Raw genomic sequence first — 23,096 nt, 5'->3', positions numbered from 1 at the left:
AGATTTTAAAGCTTCTTGTCATGATTCGTCATAGCCTAACAATAGCCTAATGGAAGTGTCTTACAGAAAGCCCAAATATATACGAGGAACAGATGGCAGTTTCTGTTCTTAGTCTGTGTCCATTAAATAGATTTCACACATATCCCCAAGGCTTATATCTGTTGTGCATAAAGAGAGCCATGAGCAGAGCACTGCAGCGTTTGACCTCTGTATTGTGCCTTCTTGTATGTGAAATTTAGCTACAGTGTGCTCTGAAATGAATGATGATAAGTGTCTAGAGATACTGTTGCTTTCTTTGACATAAAAGTGCCTTGGTGTTTCATTTGAAAAAAAAATTCGAGTAATTCAAACATGAGATTATGAAATAAGATTTGCTTGAACACCAGATTTACTTGAACCTTAAGAAATTTTTTTTTCTGATTAAAATATAGGCATTATTCCATTTTAAAAGGGTGCAAATCAAAGCTCTGACAGCAACCAAAGAATTGCATGAATCTAGAAATGTGGTGTGTATGCTGCCTTTTCTATTGATTTGATGGATTTTGAAAGGTCAACTTCCATCAGAACATGGGGAAAGTGTGATGATGGCTGTGCCAGTTTGGTTCAAATAATGTCTTTTTTGACATTTCTTGTGGCCTTATCAAACATTCCACTTTTTATTATGGTGTTTAGTAAATGTACTTATCTTTTTGCTGAACTTTTAGGTAAAGTATGAAAGTTGTGCTATGCTTCCGCTCTGATTACTGATGAAACAGCACAGTGGGGCTTCAAGAACTGCCAACGCAGGCTGGATTTAGTTAGTAATGATCAAGTGCTCATCAGTTCCTGCAAGATTTCACCTGAAGTTAAATTATTAGATGCAACATCTGAATGTTTCCTAAAATGGAAATCCATTCTGTCTCTTAGAAATTCAAATGTAGTTGTCACTATTGCAGCACTAGTTATCACTGTAACAAGTAATTCTTCCCTCATGGAATAAGGCACTGATTCTCATGGATGAAGATGGGAAAGCTGGGACAATAAAGCATAGTGTTGGAATAGTGTAGTGGTTTTCCAGTCAAACCAGCCTTAACTAAGTCTGTGGTTAATTAATGTTGTTAATTTCAGGTATTAAGTAATGTTATTCTTCATTAGTTTATATACAGAATTGAAATTTAAGATCAACACTAGATCTCTATTATAAAGATTATATAGGTTTTAGCTTTATTATATTTTTACACTTCTCTTTATTAAATGTAGATATGCTTGTTTCTGTTTTGATGGCTTGGCTGCTCAGCTTCATAGTGTCATTTTCCTTAGCTGGTGTAAAAAAAATTCTATCCAAGTCATAAACAATGCAATATTTATAATTATTTCATAAAATATTTATATGTTCTGGCATACTAGGTCTTTATCTGTTTGATCTGTATATATATAAATGGTTACAGAAGGTATAAAAGAGGATAAATTTTTCTGAGATTTGTATTTTCAGGACCCATGAAAAAACTTTTACTGAATTGGTGAGAAATGCCAGACTGAAGTCTAAAAGACTAAACTCTACATCCGGTCTTCTCAGTAAATTAGAAGTCAATTCAGTAAACTAAAGACTTTTTTAGTTCTCTGCATTCTTATCATGATAATTCTCCCAGTTACAGATTTCAGAGTCTCAGCTGTTGATACTTATTAGTGATTACTACTTCTCAGATTTATTTCTTTAACAATCACAGAAGTTAATTTGCTTTTGAAATAATTTTAAAATGTCTAATTTATTTAGGTATTCTTATACAGGAATGCTAATGCTATGGTTCAGGCATAACTGAGCTAGAAACCTGAAGCAAAACCACACAGTATTTTATTCCAAAAGGGTCTTTATATGTATTTTGTCAATCCCTTTCAATAAGATTCTATTTTTTTCTTCTTCTTCTTCTATGGGATTTTTTTATTGAGTCTTAATGATGCTAAATAGTTTTATACAATTGAAACAACAATTGCATTTCAACATCTTTGTGTCAGCATTTAGAGAGCAAAGGGCAGATGGTAAGGATTATTTTGGTATGCACCTGGATATGTAAAAGTGTAGGAAAAAGATAAGTATTGAGTGGACTGTTCTGCATAATTCACGAGAAATCCTAAGTCTGCACAAACCATATGAAAAGTTCTAAGGCTTCTTAAGGCTCTGTGCTCATTGTACTTTATTTATATGTTTTTTTGAGCTTAGGCAAGTATCGGTCATGTCAGTAAAATAAATGAAGGCCTTTAATGTTTCCTATTCATGCTTTCTTGTGCTCCTTTTTCATTTGATACTTTATAGGACTGCTATCTTGGTTCCAGTATTATTTTGGCAGGCTAGATTGAATTTCCAGCTAAGGTTCAGATTTGCTTTGACTCCAGGGAAATACTGTCCCCAGTAGGGTGAAGTGACATTGTGAAACATCTGGTCAATTCTTTTCCTCTTTTGCATGCAGTTTTGCCTTTGGGAACTGAAAGCTGCATCTGAAATGCAACTGTGAAAACTTCATTTTATCACCTAAAATGTGTTTAATTAGAAATCATTCACAGGTTTAAACCTTAGATGACTGGTGAATTTGTATAGTGGATCTTTCTTTTAAAACTTTTGTGCCTATGGTGTGTTACAACACAGCTACTGTGTTATTCATCACAGAAGGACTTTATTATTGATTATTGGGGCATTCTTCTGAACATGATGGTATCAGAGGGAGGGTATCATCCTTTTTGCACATCCATAGGACAATCCAAAGAGAAGAGGTATTCCAGGAGTGCTTCTAGTTATTTGTTCTATAGAGCTACAGAATTGAATCTAATCTTTAAGTGGTAAAAACCAATATTGTTCCACTGACATAAGTGCTGACTGAAAATCTTATTTTCTATATCGGACCAACCGAGAATGCGGGACATAAAATCCACCAGGATTAATGGATGTGCTGTGCGTGTTCGCATGCTGTATTTGTCTTCCAGACATCGTGATGAGTGGGCACAAAAACAATTATGTGGGCACAGCAGTAACAGAGTGATCTTCAAGTTGATTACAAACAATATAAAAAGGCCTAAGTGGTGAGAAGTTAAAATATGTTTTGAAATATAGTTATCATACTTCAATTTCTTCTGTGGACCAGTAAGAAAAAAAGAAGCTAAGTGCAAAGAAGAGGCAGCTGTAGAAGGGGAAAGTATAACATCTAATTACAGGAATTAACTGGTGTGCTTAGGCTGGACTTCAGTGAATACTTGAAGTTGGCAAGACTTTTTGTTCTCACTCTTGTGCCACAGCCACTTTCTGCAGTTGCATGTTTAAGAGGATCAAGCCTGTGTCTTCTGAGTCTAGTCACTTTTGTGGTGTAAGGTGCTGGGACCCTTTCTTATGTCAGGGTGCCCTGGTGCCATACTAGCCCACGTGAGCAGTGTGAGTGAGGAGTCACTGACTGGTTCCTGTGATGGAGAGCAGAAACCCAGATGCAGTGTGCCCTCTTTGGCTTGAGGCAGCACAGCCTTTCATTTTAAACATCACTCTAGTCTGCTCTACCACATACTTGGAAATGTTCAAATGAAACTTTGTCCCTTGCATGTCTGCAGAAAAATATACTTAATGTAATATCATAAACCTGAATTTATCCTCATTCACCGCAGATCTAATTCAAAGAATAATCTTGAACCAAGCATTCATCATCTCAAGATTTTGTCTCTGGACATCAAGGCCTTCATGACTAAAATTCAAAAAGCAGACAAGTAAATGCCATCAAAGAGTTTTCATAGTGTGCATGTACCCAGGCACTTGCACACATACAAACACGTACAAACACACCCACCCACACACACACACACGTGCCTCACCAGTTGAGACTGTCAGTGTTAGAGGACTGTTACAGAACTTGTGATATGTTCTCATTTGCTAGTAGTCCAGGTGCTTTTGAGCACTGAGCTTGAGCTCACAGCCCATTGTAAATTCTATCTTAGCTGCTTGGCATTTCACTTTTGGCTCTGATGTTCTGTCTTGAATTCCTTATAATGGGTCAAACATGTTTTATTTAAAATTGAAATTCATAGCATAAGTATGTGATAGCACATTTTGTAACTTCTCATACTGGAAGAATTAGGTGTAATTAATTACAAAGTAAATATGCAATGCACAGTTTGATTTTACTTTACTGGATATAACATATAATTATCCAAATATACTGGATACCTTTATGCTTCAGTTCTGATCTCAAAGCAGACTTATTGCACTCGATCTTCCAAATCATTACCACTGGCTTTAAGTAGAGTATCCAAATACAGTTGTGCTATACGCTCCCTATTTTTTTCGGATATTTTCTCTGTGAACCCAGAAAACATGTTTGTTTTGCATGTTTTGAAATTGTAACTGTACCCTGTCTAGAAAGGCATTTCTTAATCTTTTTCAGAATCAAGAGCTGGAGCTGTGGTTCAGTTGAGAACTGAAGGGAAGGTGATCTTAGCCAGGATGACAGCTAATGATTAGATCTGAGGGGGAAGAGTGGTAGAAGGGATGAAGAGTGGTAGAAGTGATGAAGAAGGATGTGGAGGGTTTAAAAGAGACATGGTGAAAGCTTTAATTGAAAAAGAGAAAGATGGTAGGTTTAATAAACATTAAGATTCTGGTGTTATAAGTGAAACTGGAACTATGTGAGTAGATGTGGTCCTTCAGGCCAGGGAATGGTGATTCCAGGGCTTCTAGGTTAATAAAGAAAGAAAAAGGGATCACAAGAGGGTATCTTTAAATAGGACTATAGTGTAGGAGCAGAACTTGCATACTTTTCTCAATTATCTTCCCTTTTTTTTTTTGTTTGTCTCCCTTGTCTGAAATAGAGCAGCCTTATGTCAAAGCCTTTTTTCATCTTTTGCTTCTTTATTGCCTCATACAAATCATTGCAGTGTTTTCTTACTAAGTTTCTTCCCTTTAATGGTGAGCAAATTCAGATGATGTAGAGATGCTTAAGTGCATATGACCTGGGTTTTCTTTAGTGGATGACTGTGGATTGAGATAAACCAAAGTGAATAATGTTCCAGAGTTTGTTGTTTTAATATGGTGTGAACCATAAAAAAATATTCCTTTTATACTAGTGAGTTTTCAGAGCTAAATTTTCTGACAGAACTATAAATTTCTGTGAATAGCCCCAGATTTTTTCAAGAGACAGACATATAGCATCTGTCTATTTTGCCTGTCCTAGCCCTCTCTACTTTAATTAACCCATGTGCTAAATTAAGAACCCCTGTTTCCTTCTGAGGAGCAAATTGGTGTGACATCAGAAACAATCCTTCTTGCTTTCTGACCAAAGAACTGTCAAAGATGAACAAGAATCCTTAACCAAGTATAAAATTCACTTGGAATTGCTAAATGCAAGCCATAGCTGAGCTCAGAAGAGTCTTATTATTGAGGTCATGGTCTGTTCTGTGGTAGGCATTAAATACCATTCTATTGCCCCATTTCTGTAAGCTGAGAGGAGCTTGGATCTCACTCTGACCCTTGTCTCTCTGTCCAACTTCACAGAAATTGTGTAACATTACATTCTCAGTCTGTGTGAGGTAGTTTTGAGGATATTCAGCTGTAAAACTGAAGACACAAGCCTATGTTGGCATTGTCAAATGAAACAGAGCACCAGGGAATCAGAGAGGGGAAGGACATCTTCATTCAACAGGTGTAAGGTTATCTGCTAATGAGGTTGAGGATTGCAAAAATCTGTTTTAATCGCCATGGTACACTTGTGTTTTGCTTCGTTAATATGCCATTTTTGCAGAATAAATTATGTCACTATGTCTAACTTTACTCAAGGTCTGTGAGTGACCTTCTCTCCTGGAAGTTTTTGTAATACCATATTTGAAGAACCTCTTTGTGGGTCATATTGGAACAAAAATGAAAACTAAATTTAGCTTTTATTGATGGGATTGGAGCTTGCAAACTCAAATTTTTGCACAGAAGTTTTACTGAAACTTATCTTGACTAAGCACTGGAACTTTGCTATTGTGCCAAACAAAAGGAGAATATTATAAAGGCAAAATCACTTAGAATAAAAACTTGCAGCTTGGCTTTTTGGTATTACTTCTGAGCTTGGTATTGGGTTTTAACATTGGAATTTTATGGCAGAATCAATTCATTATTAAAGAGAAATCAGCACTCTGAAAAGAGTATTTTAACTAGTGCCCTAGATAGATAAAATGTCTTTTTTTTCTTTTTTTTTCTTTCATTTTTGCTAAAGAACACAAAATAGAATCATAGAATATGATGAGTTGGAAAGGCCCCATCAGGATCATTGGGCCCAGCTCCTGGCCCTGCACAGGACATCCCAGGAATCACATCATGTTCCTGAGAACGTTGTCCAAACCCTTCTCAGACTCAGGCTTGGTGCTGTGACCATTTCCTTGTACTTACTATTTGGTAAAATGGAAGAGTAGGAAAAATATTATCAGATAGTGTCTGTTCTGAATAACAGTTTTGTTAACGGGAATGCATTTGGCACAATGAAACCCAAATTATACAATAGCAGGAGCTGTGCAGTCATTTGTGTTATTTAGTGCTGGTCCCATAGCCTGGTAAATGCTACGCAGATTTAGAAGTTGGGAGATGTTCTCCCAGTGAAGAGCAAGTTTATTTCAATAGTCGGGACAAATTTCCTTGCCAAGAGGCACCTTGTCCTTGGCAAGAGTCCTTTTAGGAGGAGTTGAATTCCTTATTGCCCAGTAAATTTTCCTTGCTACTTTCTTTGAAAAAATAAAAAGTTTTAACCCATGACAAATGAGGAAGAGACAAACTTTTGTGAATATCTTGATGGTATCTGTAGCAAAATGTATGTGAACAGCAATGACCCACAACTCTTCCTGCATTATAGCTTAATGCACACCTAAATAATGTGAAGTCAGAAATAAACAGTATGTGTTTGGCTGGGTCAGGTCTGTCATCTCAAATATGATGAGTTTTGGGTTTGGAGATATTGGAAATATGCAAAAACCTGACTGGATAGTGTCCTGATCAACCTGCTGTCATTGGCCCTCCTTTGACAAGGACACGACCTCCAGATCGTCTTAGCCCTTCTGGGGCAGGGTTAGATTTTTGGCAGCTCTCAACTTGCCAGAGAAAGAGACAGGAGAAGTGGAAGTTAAGATACTGTTTTCTAGTGAGACACAAGTTCATTACTGCCCATAGGAAGCACTACTTAAAACCACTGGAAGAGACTGTGACAGATTCAGTCCTATCAGTTATGTTGTGGGCTCCTGTGTAATTGATTTGCATGGGTTCCACTAGAAAACACTGTGTATGTCAGGGAATATTCTAATGTTGGGAAATTTTGGTCGCTACTTGTTCACTTTTAAATTCTAGCTAAATCAGAACTGCATTTGACATTATTTTATTTTTGAAAAAATTATTTGGTATTAAGAATGTATTTGAAGCATATTCAGAATAACTCTTTACTGTATCTAGGTGTGATTGAGTTGGGGATGGAAGATTTCAGAAAGAGGTGCATTAATTTCTGATCTTTGCAACTGGATTATGAGGGTATTATGCCCTTGTAGTCTCAGCTTCAATTTCTTGCTCTTTGAAGGTGGCCATCCTATAGCTCTCCATTAAAAAGTTCTGGAAACATGGGCATGCTAAGAGCTGCAATATGATTTGTAATTCTAACTACTGAAAAAGAACAAGCCAGGCTTTCAAGGGATCTAACCAAAGTTTTATGAAGTTCTGTAACACGATTATTGGCAAAATTAAGCCTGAACCTCTGAGTGTTAGAGTAAAAAAGTTTATTTTAAAATGTTTTAAAAAGGGCTTTCAATTTTTAGAGCAGTAGTTATTTCAGAAAGTTTTTAAACAAGGTAGGTAGAATGTTTTGGAATAAATTATACTTTAAAGACATTTAAAAATCTAGTTGTGTTTTTAACATTTTACAGCTTGTTTGCTGATTTCCAACTCCATTACTGCAATGTAGCTAAGTTAAATGTTAATAGATAGAATAGTGTGTTCAAAGTAAGTTGTGGAGAGTGTCATTGGTAATTGCAGCTTAGTGATACCCATGTTGTTTGACAGATTTGAGGGAATAAGAGAACCTACAGGAGGAACTGTGCCTGTTCTGCTTTGGCTGGTGGGATTTTTTGCCAGGCCAGGAGATTGAGTGTGATAATGGCCATGGGTTTACTTTATCACAATTCTTGCTGGGTTTTCTTGATATTGCTTAAGAGTACCAATCTTCGGTCTTTTAATGGATTCACTTTACAAATGTGCTTGATATTCTGAAATAGCTCTAAAAGTTTCCATGTGAACCCTCTAGGATGAACTGAATTAATAGTATATACTGCACTAATCTGAGAGTCAAAACATGTACAAATCTCTTTTACCCTGGAATTTTGTAATAATGATTTACTTAAAGTTTACAAATTATATTCATATTACTAGAGCTGATAATTAACACTATTGACAAGTACAAAACCAGTGTGGAAATGCTTGATGTACTTGTGTATAAGAGAGGAGTGTTCTCTGAGTTCCTATTACAGCTTTCCTACATCTGGTTTGTCTCATTCACAGTAGAAGTGGCAGATGTTGGAGGCATTTATATGAAAATTTATTCTCTTTACCTAAAGACAGAATTGAAGAACTTGTTTGACTTTATTTAATTTTAAAATTCCTCTACTGAGTGTAGAAAGAAGCTTTACCTGCTGCAATTTAAGGAAATCTAGCAGTGAGGTGCTGAATTAAACACATCATTTCATTCTCCTGAAGCAGAGGAGCATGTTTTGAGCTGTTTGCTACAATGCTTGTTTGGTTTCCTGGATGTGATTATATCCATGTGAATTTGTGTACTCTAATTTGAAAATGTTTTGAATACTGTAGACAGTAAGATCAAAGAGCTTTCCAAAAAGAGCAAGAAACTGAAAGGTCATAATTCTTTTTTTAACCGCTGGGTCCCAGTTAGAGCCTTACACAGGTAAACAAAAGCAGAAAAATTGGGTAGCTTAGAGCAGTTGGAAAGGGAGAATTCATATTTAGAGATGTCCATGTAATAAAATGTCAGCTGTAAAAGCAGACCTAAGAGAATTCCAGGGAGTGTACATCTTGTCAAATTCCTTAGAGAGAAGAAAATATATTCAGAGATGAGAGTGGCAAAGCAAGAGGAGATTGTTTATTTCTTCCCATGCTCACCTTAAGGACTGGTTCCCACTTACTGTGTTGTAAGAAATAACCTTTTCCCTGTGTAAGCTAATTTTGCACAGCTTTGAAAGCTTGATTGGCTTTGCTGCATTCAGAGTAGGTCACTTCCCAATTTCATTCTTCTGGGGAGTGTGGAGCATGACAGTCAGATGCTTCAGAGAGAGTTACAGGGTGGCAAACTGCTGAGAGCCTCTGGGAGCAGATGTTGAACCTCAGGCCCAAAATCTGAAGTTCTTTACAATATGGAGCCTTCTAATAAAAAAAAGTGCTTTTGTTAAGTGGTTATTTTTTCCTTATCTATTCTCAGGGTTGCTCTCGTGGAAAATATTCCTGAAGGGATCAACTATTCAGACAGTGCACCATCCCATTTGTCTCTTTTCCAAGGCTGGATGAATTTGCTTAATATGGCTGAAAAGTCTGTTGACATAGTATCTTCCCAGTGGGACCTCAATCACAGTCATCCATCAGCATGCCAGGTATGTTCTAGCCTAACAAAAGAGTGGGACCTTAACAGTCTGTCCTTGTTGTCAAACTTAATTTTACAGAACTAAAACCCTTCCCTGTAGCAGAACTATTTGTTTGGGTAGTCTAAAAATCATTTTCTTATGGGGATTTTCCTGCCAATACAAAAGTTTCTAAGAGCAGTGGTGTGCTTGGACAAGATAACATTCAACATATACTTACAGCATTTCCATTTTAGGAAAGAAAGACATTGTGTAACCTTAAGAAAGCTGTCGAGTTGTATCTATATTAGCACATCTACCTATTTGGTAATATTTTTAAATCTGTACAATTATTTTCTATTTGGTGCTGCTGATGAAATAAAAGGCAAGCATGTGAATTAATTCTCCAGGCAAATAGATGGATAGAATTACACTTACGAAGAACAATATCATATCAGATGATTCATAGCTTTTCGAAATTAGTCTTGGGAGGGAGCAGTGTTCAAGATTTCTGCAATTAAACCAGCATGACAAATCATAAATCACAGTGAATAAGGCAGACATGCATTGCAGTGATGCTGTGCCAAGAAACACTTCATTCTTGAGAGCAATCCTCTTAGAAATATGGTCAGAAAAGGTTTCCATTCAGCATCACTTGTGAAACTAAGATATCAAAGAAGGGATAGGCTGAGAGTATCTCCTCTTTTCCACTAGATAGATTGTTTGCTGAAAGGAGCCACTCAGCTGACATGAAATGGTGCTAAAATGACAGCCAGGTAACTGTAATGAAACAACTCTGTTATGCCGTGGCAAAAACTCTTTGCTCTCCTTTCTAGTTCTGTAGATGTGGTGGAGTAAAAAATGCCTTTTGGTAGATGATAGGCAAATCCTGGTATTCTAACCAACTATATTCTGCTTCTTTTGAAATAGACAGTAACCCAGTTGAGCAGCATACATTAACTTTTCTTCAGAAAAAGTTTGCTGCATGTCCATTTAGAGTACTGAAAATATAAGGTGAGCAGATGAATAGAAAATGTAATGCAAATCCTACATTTTAGAATGCTTATAAATATTGGAATGTGGTTTGTGAATAAATTTATGAGGAATATCAAAATATTGACTTTTTTGCAATGTAATTGTGCAGCTAAGCTTTTTTAAAATGTATTGCCTAAGTAGCTTCAAACCCATGTACTGCCATTCAAGCAGATGAATTCAAGGAGATAGGGCCTTAGATGTGTCTAGGATGTGCATGAATTGATATGTGCATGAATCTTTCAAAAATATTTTGTCTGAAAAAAATTCAGCATGTCATTTGCTTCAAAACTGGCAGAGCCTAACAAATCCCAAACAGATAAAATAGCAAAATTGAAATTGGGATTCCAGTAGTTAAGCATCAAATCCATTCCCTTTTCCACATTCGCATTGCAAAGTAAAAGCTGTAAGATACCATTCAGCAGGGAAAGGAGGAATAGACGTCTAAGAAGTGGATTTGGTCTTTTGTCCTCAAATGCACAGTTATAGCCAGAAAAAATGAAACATTTTTCATAATACTCTATTCTAGCTATCTTCTTCTGCCTGCTAGTAGTCTTACAAAAATGAGTAATTACTTCTGATTAAAGGCAATTAATATTCCAGTCATTTTCTCATTTGTACAGCAGCGTGGGCTGAAGCGCTGATAGATCTTTCTGTCAAGCTTGTCTATTCATGCTAAAGCACTATATTGTTATTGGCCAGTCTGATTGCTAAAAAATTGCCAAGAGGCAGTGTTTCTTAGCAGCTTGCTCTCCCAGAGAATGTACACAAAGCTCACTCTGTGAAAGGGAAGGGAGAAAACTTGTATCATTACATTTGCTTTCTCCACTCAGTGAAGTGGAAGTGAAATTTCAGAGAAGCTTCAATAACTCTAATCTAGTAATTGTTTGAAAAAAAAGTCCAATGCCCTCAAGTCCTTACAATTTGAGTTTGGGGAAATTTGCCCAGCATGGCAGAAGCATTATGAAAGATAAGGGGATGAGATACAAAACTCCCAGGTAGTAGAGTGCTTAGTGAATGAGTCCTAGTTGTTCCTTGAATGAGTCGTGTTTTTTAGAAATTAAGGACATAACAATTTTCCATACGGACCCACATCCTGCTATATAATTAGCAATTTCCATTTTATGAATCTTCAAGTCATATTGGAGAGCAAGGTTCTCCACAAGAGTGCTTGAACAGACATGGGTTTTTGAAGGAGAAAAGCAGAGTTGGCTAGATTTCTTTTTCTCAGTTAGTTACAAGGTTTAATTACATTCTCTATATACGTCTCTGTAGTCCCATGCATAGATGTGTGAGTACATGTACACACACATATTGGCAATATATATATTGAAGAAAAATACAGCAGGAAATTCTGCAGCTTTGTATGCACACATACATATATATGCCCAATATATGTGCCATCTGTATGTATACATATTGTCTGTCTTGTCCAAATGTATATTGGATATACATAGATACATATACATTTGCATATATAAAATTGCAGAACTTCCTGCTGTATTTTTCTGTATTTTTGTTTGTGGGTACGTTACCTGGTGTCCTTGACTCTTGCATGTCTGTGGTTTTTTGTTATAAATGTAAATAAACATTCATTGCCAACTGAGCTGTCCAGGTCACAACAGCCGCGCTCAGTCATCTGAGATGATGAGTTTTGCTAAATTGGATTCTCTAAAGACAGACACATGATGAGACAGTGTTTCTGTTCTACAACAGATAAAGCAGTCAAATAAACAAATATTTGCTTGGCAAAATAGTGAGTTCTCTCTATGCTGCTTCTCTCATTCAGAAGAAATCCACATATTTTGGCGAGTTTGTATTGTCATATGTGCATTTTCAAATAGCAGGGTAGTTGTCACCCTAGCAGCATTGAGGTTTTTGTGAAATGTGAGTATGTGGCTCTTCCTGTGGTAATCTCTGTTTAGAGATAGTAGTGGAAAATGGAGCCTTTTTTCTTTTTTTGAGGATGGCTTTTGATTCATTTTCAGTGCCAAGAGAGAGGTGAATACAAGATCATGCCAGTTCACAGTTTTCACAGTTCATTTCCTCTGGGTCGTCTTATGTTTTGAAACTTTAATTTAGAATGACCTTTTAGATTTCCAGCAAGTCCTTCACAAACTTCAGTTTGTTTTTCACAAATCAGAATCAATGCCATCATGGCTTATTGGTATTGCCATGAGGATGACACAGTTGGCCCTGGATGGATATTTGGATAAACATAAGACGATCAGGGGTAGATCTGCATCTGATTTTTACAAGTATCACATAAAAAATAGTTACTTCTGATTTTATTCACCAACCTACTGTGCATCTCCCATATGGCTTGGTGGGAGAAGTCCCCCATCCATCTGATACTCTGTTTCATGTAAGGCAGCTGTCCAGCTTTGTAATGAATCTCTGCTGAGAAGTCATGAGTCACTCACACATGCATTACCCAAGGAGCTTAAGTGATTTGTTTGGTAGAACAAATGTTAGTGCAAGAGCTTAAGTTCCCTTCCTTGAAAATTATTGAAAAATGCAAATAAATACAAAGAAGAGGATATCTCCAAATCTAGCAGCTCCCAGTGGAAATTGGATGGGATCAGCTATAGAGATCTATAAGCTTATCTTTACATAAACATCTCTCCTCTTCAGGTGGTGGCATTTCCCTGGTACTGACTAAGGCATAGAAAATAAATTCAGTGGAAGGAGGGTTTTTAAAATGAAAGCATATTCCTTTCCTTTGCATTTACTGTTTGGTTAGAAGAATTGAGGAAAGCATTTAAGCTTCTTTGTTCTGTATTAAATACCAGCTGTAAAAGTTAGGATTTCTTGATTTATTTGCTCTATTGGTTTCTGCCAGCATGCTATGGTTTTTAGTCATGTTTTAGAAGTATACCCAGAGGCTTGATTATGGGAAAACTTGGGAAAAAATAGTAGAAATATATACATAAAACCAGAAGAAAACTCTATGAGGTAACCAGGCTTCTTCTGTGGGTTTAAAAAGATAAGCATTTTCCAAACTGTAGGAATCTATGTTACTGGAGAATACAATAATGCAATTTGAGAGTCCTTCAGTAAATACATAATTTTCATGTTTGTATCTCCCCATTTTATTTCTAATGAGGAACCTATGGTGACAGAGACAAGAGCAGACAAGGGAAATCAGCCAGGCTACAGTCAGCCTGTTGAGAGTCTGCCAGTAAATTGCTTTGGGGGAAATTTCAGGACCTTTTGGTATTGACAGCTTCGGGGTTATTTTAATTCACCAGTTTTCTGCGGCAGGTACAGTTGGGACCGATGTTTGAGATTTATGTTGGTTTAAAGCCACTATGCAAAAGTAAATTTTTTCATGTGATAAACACTTACTACATTCTATAAATTAAAATTATATAAATTTATCACATTTTCATGTGATAAATACTTACTACATTCTCTTTTTTCACTTCTCATGTTTTTCAAACAGCCCAGCGAAAAGTGTAAGAGAATATTTTATCAGGATAAGGAGATTTCTGATGGTATTGTTTGTTAAAATGCAGATTTTGCTATAAGGTAGCCACAGTTTCATAGCACTTGGCTGCTCCTCTTTCTCAGTCCTCACAAACTGAGTATATAGCAATGCTTCTGATCACTGTCACGTAGTGGTGCAGCAGCCTGGTATTGTCTCACAAAGGGAATGTGGTCTGAATGACAGCATAAGGGTGTGTATTCAGCAGAAGCATTTCAAATGTTCTGACAGCAGTAACAAAACATTTCAGACCTTCTGTCCCATCTTTTTTCCTTTTCATGGAACAAACCAGTAAAATTGCAAGTAAACATGTCAGAAAGTGTAGAAACTGAGTTTCAAATTAATATTAATGGAGAAGAAGTCTAGGTTCTTCCGCAGTGTGGGAAGAATTTCTAGTAACCCTATTTAGTGGAGTATGTACTTGCTTTTAAAAGCAAGTTGTGAATTTTTCATAGTTTGGTTCATCAAGCTTAAGCCTTGGGGGTATGAATGCCTGCTGAGGGATGATGCAGTGACAGGTGAGATAAAGGGAATTCTTTCCAATTTTGTTACAGGTGGTGGTTTTTATGTACCTGTATAAACACAAATATTTGTGGTGAGTGCATTCCTAGTTTTAACCATCACTACTTAGAGATGTTTTAAATGTTGAATCAATCTGAGGTTTTACCATTCATAAACATCATTGGAAAAAAATGCCATAATTGAATAGCTTGTGGTGTCCCTGATGGGAAAACAGATGCATTTTCAGAGGAGATGGTTTCATTGGAATGCAGGGCTGCACTCCAAGCAATCTATGAATCCATAGGATAGGCTGTTCAGCCAGCAGCACGGCCTGTAGGAGACAGCTGTGTTGGTTACATCAGGGAAAACTCAGGAGGTGCTGCCAGATTCTTTTTTGTCCAAACTGCAATTAATACAGAAAGTCCAGGCTTGTTTATCAAAGCTTTTATAAATCATGTGTGAATATAATTTCCTGCAGGTAGAAGTGACAATAATATCCAAAAATAACTACTGTAGTTCCCTATGTAAAATTAGGATCCATCCCCTGAAGCAATTCATTTTATCAGTTTTAGATATTAACTTTCTAAGCATTTCTTTGTCAAAACAGTTAACCCATTAATTTGTTTTGATAATGATAATAATTTTCCATCAAATTTATGAATGCATTTTCCATGTTTATTTCTGTATGCTAGTTTTCTGCTGTTCTTCTAGACAAAATGAGTTTTTAGATAACATAAACAAAAACGGTGTTTGTCTACTTAGTAAATGGAATCAACACAGAGAACCTGAGTAGCTTTTTCTACTTACATTAGTTAATATGCATAATGCAAACCTTTTAATCTTTGAATTTCCCAGCTGACTTTTGCAAAGATGTAGCTAATGAAAACCAAAAGTGCTGGACCCATATGAAGCATATCCAAAGGCTGGCTGAGCTCTGACATTCCAGGAGCCTGATGCTTTGGGGTAATTGGGGGATGGGGCAAAGCAAGGGTTGGGAATTCAGGAGACAGCAGGACAGCCATGGCTGTTCCCAGATTTGAATAGATTCTAGCAGTGCCAGACAGTAGCACTTGCATGAGAAACCCTCTTGGAGGGAGCAGGGCACTCAGGAACACCAGTCAGTGCACCTCTGCTCCCCCAGAACCATGCTGGAGCAGCTGCATAACTCTATGTGGAGCATCCATCTCCTCCACATTCTTATCTCATTAATTCTTGAATTCTCTGTAACATATGCTCTCATTCTTAAAAAGACCAAACATAATCTCTGGTGTAATAATTAAGGATTTTTCTAGCTTGATGAGGTATGTGAGGGAAAGCCACTCCTTAAACTTACAGAGCAACTCAGGACTCTTGGGTGTGTGAGTTAAAATCATGGATGATATTTCTTACATATGGAACCACCTAGTAACCTTGAGAAATGCTGAATCTGAGTAAAAGAAGCACTTGGAACTTCATGCAAGGAATGTTTTTGTTTTTCTGTTCTGTTAGCTATTCTTTAATGCTTTCACTACAGCAGCATTGTGTTCATTGCAAAGTTCTTGTGAGCCCTGGGATGAGCAGGGAGCTGTACTATGGATTTGAGTGAGCAAGCAGGCATACATTACAAAAGTAAAAGCAGTAGTTCTGTTTCCATTGCAGCCTCTATTTTTGAGAAAGCTATATTTTAGGGGGATGGGTATTTTTATTTTGCCACATATATTCAAAAGAAGTGAACATTAGGAAATAGGTCTGTACTTTAGACAGGGGAAGCATTACTTTCTGTGACTGTGTAATGCATAAAGCCCAGCAAGGCTCAAAGTATCAATCTGTCTAGGCAATTACAGGGCAAATTTCTAGGCTTTCCCCTTTCTGCTGCTAATGGGTTTTTAGAGTGTTGGGAGGGCTTTTGTCAGAGGTTTTGTTCGTCCATGCTGCATCATATTATATCAACCTGAACTGCTCTTGGTTTGCTCATTTTTGTTGAATGGAAGGATCATTTTAAGATTCTTTGTTTGTGTAGAGAATTATGTTAGATGTTTCTGTGAAGAGCTTTATCTTCTACCTCTATGTTTGAAAGTTGCTGTATTGCTATTGCTTTTTTGTTTTAGGTTTACCCTGAGGCAAACAATGCATTGAATCTAAAGTGAACTGTGTAGGTAGGCAGGCATTTTGTCAGGTGCAAAAGCCCAAAGTCTTTCTGTACTGGACTGCTAATTGAATGTGGTATCTGCAGTACTAGGTTAGGACAGCACCAAGGAAGTGAACTCTGGTTGTAATTATAGTAATACTACAACAACACATGGTCTAGTTGGGTGTTACTAAAATTTTTTATTTAATTGAAAATATTCAACATAAAATTTAAACATTTACAATGCAATCAGAAGTTTTACCTCTTGTTTGTTTCTTGGATATGGAGAAACATGGTGAATAAAAATTTTATGTTTCATATGAAATTTCTGTTTTTATATGTATACAGCTCAGTATGACTTTCCTTTTCTTGTTCTGTGTTAGAGATAGGGTTTAAATAGTAAACGTTTACAGCAGCATAAGAATTAAATGCACATAAAATACCTACTGATAATTATTTTCCTTCTTGGTATAACTCATCTGAAGATGAGCATGCAACTACTTGGGAATGTGTTGTACTGTGATTAGAACCACTTGAAAAAATATCACTCAATACAGAAAAAAATGTAATAAACTGTTTTCCTTGAGCTTTTAATACTTAGTGAACAGACTGCGATTATTTAGAAGAAAGTTAATGTCAAAATGTGCTTATGCAGCATAAAACCTCTGGACACTTCGTTTTCTGCCTGACACCTGTCACCTTGTCAATATTGCACAGTCTGGGAAAAGTAAGAAACCTTAGTGGCCTTCAGAACAGTATTTCTCTAACAAAATGAAATTGAGTTTCAAAGCTTTAGGATAGGTTTAATGATATCTAGGAACATAGTTACTCAGATGTTTTTTATAATGTTTTTGTTTTAATGTGCTTTTTTAATTTGTTGATATGCAGTTTGATCAATTCTGTGTCTAAAAGCTTCTACTTTTCTTTAATGTCCTTCCCAGGGTCAGCGTCTTTTTGAAAAATTGCTGGAACTGGCGTCCCGAAATATTGAGATAAAGCTCGTGAGCGATAAACTGCCCGTGGAATCCAAGGTATTAAACGACTTGAAAACAAAGGGTAAGACCAAGGTCTTTATGTCGTTCTGCCATTGGCTGCTGCGTGATGTTCCTGCTGTTTAAAATGCAGACTTGGATGATGCATAAAATGCACACTGCTGGTATTGCACTATGACCCTGTAATTCTTCAGCTTTCTCTGGTTCACAGATGTCAGAAGTCTGAAACTGTTACTGTCGCTGATGTGTGCAGCTCCCAAGCAAATAAAAAGACAGTGCATTAGAGAGATGTTTCAATTCTCTGTGGCCATTTTAACAGTAGGCAACGAAACCTGAGAGTCTGGGCTGATACCTTGTGGGACAAGATACTTTTCCTCTTTTGAGCAATAGCAAAGTAAATTAACAAAACACGTGTATGGTACTGATGATCCTGAAGCACTGGAAAATAGACCATTGATCAGATTTAACCAGCTGACAAGGTTCTTTGTGCTAGGTATATTTCTTTCGTCTCTGCTTTCCTAGTTGTAATTTTGAGGCTCAAAAACCCCTGTCCACAGAGGGATTGCACATTGGCACTGCATGAATGAACTTGCTTTGTGTAAAACTGCGTGGAAAAATAGTAAAGAGAATTCAATAATTGCTGAAAGAAATTAGTCTCTCTCAGGAGTTCTAGCAATCTCATACACATTTCTCCTCTTAGTTATCTATATCTGATAAAATCGCGATTTTAAGGATAAGATACACTTTTCAAAGATCAAAAAGAATGTATGTGTTTTAATGGGGATCATTTTTGACAAAGATACCCATATGGATCACAAAGGAAACTCTAAAGGATTTAATTAGACAAAGGAGTTGTTATGTGTAGCAGCATCCTAACATAGCATGACTGTTCATGGTGAAGAATAAAGGGCATGCTCTTCCACAAAAATCAATTTATTTTTGTTTAAATTCCCTGTAATCTCCTCACTGCACAAGTAAAAGAATATTACTAATGGAAGTCCTTATCTCTGAGGGAAATCGGCTTTTAATCAAGATTTACATATTATTTAAATTTAATAAACTTAAATTTAATTAAATAATTAATAACTATATATCCTCATAATTTCATGACACTACCTGTTCCAGGGATTTGATGATTTCCGCTACATAACCAAAAGAGATATTGATCCTTTGATAACCAGTAAGAATATATCAAATACTTTGTCAGATATATGTGGAATGTCTTTTTCTGATGTGTTCAAAAGGAAATAGGTATTTTAATATCAGTGTCAGTGAAATTGTCTTTTGAGAAGTTGTTTCTTTTCTCTGTGATTCTAATATCCCAAATTCCTATGAGTCAGAGAATAGCAGGGGTAGGCCTGTACATTCATATTGATGTACTGGCAACAGATATTTTAAGTATCATTTATTAAAAATACCCAATACCAAAAATTATCCTCTTTCAAAAAAAGATGAGGAGAAATTTTTAGCTAGAAAAGGAGGAGAAATGTTTTAACACTTCCTTCTATTTATGTGGGAATTAATCTAACCTGTGAGCCTAAAAAAAAACCCCAGAAATCAGGCTTTTACAATTTTACTAGCTTTAGTTTCCCTTATGTCTTTTTTAGATTTCTGAGACAGGAAATCTTACAGTAAATTCTTCTTACAGGAGATCTTAAATGAAATTATCAATATATTTGTGCTCTAAGCTAAGGATTGGAGAAAGTTGCTGGTAATTTTTGTGAGTTTTGTTGTCATCATCTTTGAACCCTGGAACTGTATATATCATTGTTTACTATTGGCCTTTCTCAAACATCAATATTGCAATTTCTAGTTTTTCTCACTATGATTTTTTTTTTCATTCCATGTTTTGGTCTGCTACCTTCTGCACTGATATTTTTATTAGAATATCTTGGTTATGGCAAGGTGATTGCCAGCTCTGCTGCAATTGTTTCACTCATTTAGGTTTGTTGTTTGGTTTTTATCTCTGTGAAAGTTAGATAAATCTTTCTTTGGTTTTGCATTCCTGAAAAGAAATAAATTAGTTTTAAATTCAGTCAGATTTAGTTGTCTTTATGTTGAAATGAGTAGACCTTGTATGAGCAGCTTATGGCCCTGTTTGTGTCAAATAGAAGCTAAGTATGAGGCTGGCTTAAAAAAAACCAGATAACATTAATATTTACTATGCTATCCTGGAAAGCCTATCTACTAAAATTATTAATCTTTTTGCTTGTGAGGGGCTGGCCACCTGCATCATCAGAAATCTTTCAGAACTGATCATTGAAAGGGAACTGTGCATTGTCACTTGGACTTATATCCATGAAGACAACTAATTTTTTTTTCCTGCAGCTGGTCAGATTTGTCTTTAAAATATGCTATGCACCCTTTTTAGCAGATGCATTCCTCTTTTGGTGAAGAAAGCAGAAAATAAATCAGTAGCTCAGCCAAGTGGTGAAGGATCTCACGATGGAGAACCAGAATACATTTGTCTGAGGAGACCCAAACCCCAACTTGTGGTGTCAGTCTGAATTGGGCAGCAGAAAGACCAAGCCCTGCTCTGGGGTTCATCACCTGATCAACAACTCTGATTGATCCTAAGCAGCAAACATGCTTGGCACCTGAGCCATGGGCAATAGCATGGACAGAAAGCACAGACATTACCAGTGGGATGCTGGGAATTTCATCCTTTCTGAATCGGCCTTCACCTTGCTAGTGGGCATAGGTTTGGCTCTTCTTTCCAAGGCAGATTATATGCACAAGTCAGACTGTCCCCAAGCTGTTCTACTGAACATGAGAGAGAATTGTATTGCATGAGGAGGATGGAAGAGTCTTGCCTTTCCTTTCAGCAGGCTGAGTGATCAGAACCCCTGGGCTGTCTCCTCATGTGGTGCAGACTGGTTCCTAAGGCTAGGATGAGAGGTAATTTGGCTGTTGGCCATGGATGTACCTGTTAATATATTGCTCAGGAACCTTGAGGGAATCTTCAGGTAGCACGCCCTGTCTGCTTTAAGAAGAAGAAAAAATTTCCACCAAAGTGGAATTGCTTTAAACACATGGGGCTGCTTGAAGACCAGTACTTGGTCACCAACATGTTTTCATGCAGTTTTGGCTTTTTTGTATGAGGAACCATGGTAGGCTCCTGTACTACTGCATCTCGACACAGGCGTCAAAACTATTTCTGCCAGACAGATTATTCCAGCATATATTTCCTTTTTCTAGATAGGCATGCATTGAGTCCCCTTGCCTCTTCCCCCTATTTCTGAAGAACTGTAGAAAGCTGTTTTTATAGATCTTTTCCACCACAATGGTGCATTCTACCTGCTTCCTCTGCAGCAGCTGTCCCTATTGATTAATAGAGGAGAAGGTTGAAATCTGGCTTCAAATGTGGGCTGATGGGGTAAGATAAATTACTTATGTGGAGGGGGGAGCAGAACTAAACTGATGTGGAGTGAAATAAAATTAGTAATTCACAATCACAATGCTAGTGCAGACATCTGAGCTAGCTGGGAACCTACAGGTTTGTCATCACTCCAGTAACTTTTTTTTAGCCTTTCTGTGCTATCCTGACTTACTTGAGGTAGCTGTAAAGCAGGGGAGCTTGATTACAGGAGTCCAGTGGCTGCAGCATGAAACATGGATTGATTTATTGTGCTAACACATCCCATGCTGTGTCAGCTGTGGTGACAGGATTCTCTGACTGCTGAGATAATGTACATTTGCCAATAATTGCTGGACTGTGGGAGTGTTATTTAGTTGCAAAACTAAGTATGCAAAAATGGGGAAATACTAATGCCATAGCATATATTTGTTACAGACTTTAATTACGTTTTCAGATTCTGTATTTTGCCCAGAATACCTGGCTGGTACTTGTTGTAATATTAGCATATTAATCACAGGGTTTTCCTTTATATTGAATGAGAATGCATCAAACATTTAATGCCTAAGGCAGTTGATGTTCATTCAGGGGATATTATTTCTGCTGGTAATGGCTAGAATCTTTTTTTATCTTCATATTTAATGTATGTCTCTAAGCTTTCTTCATTGCACATCTGCCAGATCCTGCACTGAATGCAGAATGATTAATTTCCTCATAGGCCTTTCTGTGCTGTTTCTCACTGTGGTATCTGAGTGCTCTGCAAATACAGTATTAATGAATTTCTTTTACAACATCCCTGTTAGGTGAGGTTTCTTGCTGTTTCTATCTCTTGGGGACAGCCAATGATTATTAATGGCAACACAGGCACCAGAAGCCAGATAAGAGCATTTGTTTTCTATAGTCACAATTAAAATTTTAAAAAGTATATTCGTAATTAAAGAAAAATAATCACATGTAAGTTTTCTCAGCTCATGTTGTCAAAATTATTACTGAACAGACTATAAACTGTGATGGTACTTTATAGGATATATGTATATCCATACTATGCATATCTCTCTATGACTCTCTTGTGAAAGGTAGGTCTGTCTTTAGATAAAATTTGTCTCATTGTGTAAACAAACATGTTCTTCTTTATCCTCTTTGTACTGTGACAGTAGCTTGTTAATGCTTGTTTTCATGGCTATTGTTTTAGCCTTTTCCCAGCTGGGGCTCAGTCTACTAGACTGAAATGTTTCTTGTAACCCTCCCCCTCCTTTCACATAATTATGTACCAGTCTTTGTTCATCAGTAACATTTGAATAGCACTGTCTCCGATTAACAGGTTGTTGTATTATTTCTCACATGTACAGAATCTAAATCCCTTACTAATTGATATCTTATTTTAGCTGATAGTGTTCATGCTTTTTAAGACATACCAATGGATTTTCCTTCTTCAATTTGCATTGTTTCCTTTCTTTTCTATTTCTTTTTTCCCCAGTACTCTTTTTCATGAAGCATTTTTCATATATTGCAAGGAATATTTTGTCTTTTGTCAGTGGTGGCTGAGGGAGATGAGAAAAGAGGAGTCTGTCCATGTCACAGTGTGATTTTAGGAAAAAATGTCCTCTAAGTACTTTTAGTAATCACTTTTGTGTATTAGCAAGGAAACCAGAGAATCATAGGAAGTCATTGTCATGGGGCAGGATCCAATCACTAGATCACATGTGCAGCTGTTATTCACTGAGCAGTTCATGCACATTTGCCCAGGATTACAGTCTTTCCTAATCAGATACAACCAAAACAAAGCTCATGTAATGTCAAGGGACTTCTGGAAGTTTCAGGGTTTCCTGTACTTTCCTGTAGAGTCTGAACATAAGTGTAGCACAATGGACAGCAATGGTAAATATGGTTTGTATAAATTATTAAATGTGTGTAATTCCATATTCTGTCTGCATCTGTTGGCACACTTAAGGTGCTGTATAGTTAGAGCTGGGTTGCTTGTGGGGCATGAGTTTTTACTGTTGGCCACAATCATGTTCTCTTTTCCTGTCTTCT

General features: G+C 36.8%; 1 protein-coding gene across 3 annotated transcripts in view; it reads left to right on the top strand.

Moving 5' to 3' along the window:
- Positions 1 to 23,096, top strand: part of PLD5 (phospholipase D family member 5) — a 166,002-nt gene that overhangs the window by 96,311 nt on the left and 46,595 nt on the right. For 2 of the 3 annotated variants that reach the window (XM_005416223.2, XM_005416224.2), the window contains exons 3-4: positions 9,453 to 9,621; positions 17,657 to 17,771. In XM_005416223.2, the coding sequence (XP_005416280.1) occupies positions 9,453 to 9,621; positions 17,657 to 17,771 (284 nt within the window). The remainder of the gene's footprint in view (positions 1 to 9,452; positions 9,622 to 17,656; positions 17,772 to 23,096) is intronic. The other variant, XM_031059193.1, reaches the window with a different exon arrangement.

The sequence above is a fragment of the Geospiza fortis genome, unplaced genomic scaffold (assembly GCF_000277835.1).
Source record: "Geospiza fortis unplaced genomic scaffold, GeoFor_1.0 scaffold41, whole genome shotgun sequence".
Taxonomy (NCBI): Eukaryota; Metazoa; Chordata; class Aves; order Passeriformes; family Thraupidae; genus Geospiza; species Geospiza fortis.
The sequence above is the reverse complement of the archived record's forward strand: the minus strand, read 5'-3'. Positions and strand labels throughout refer to the sequence as shown.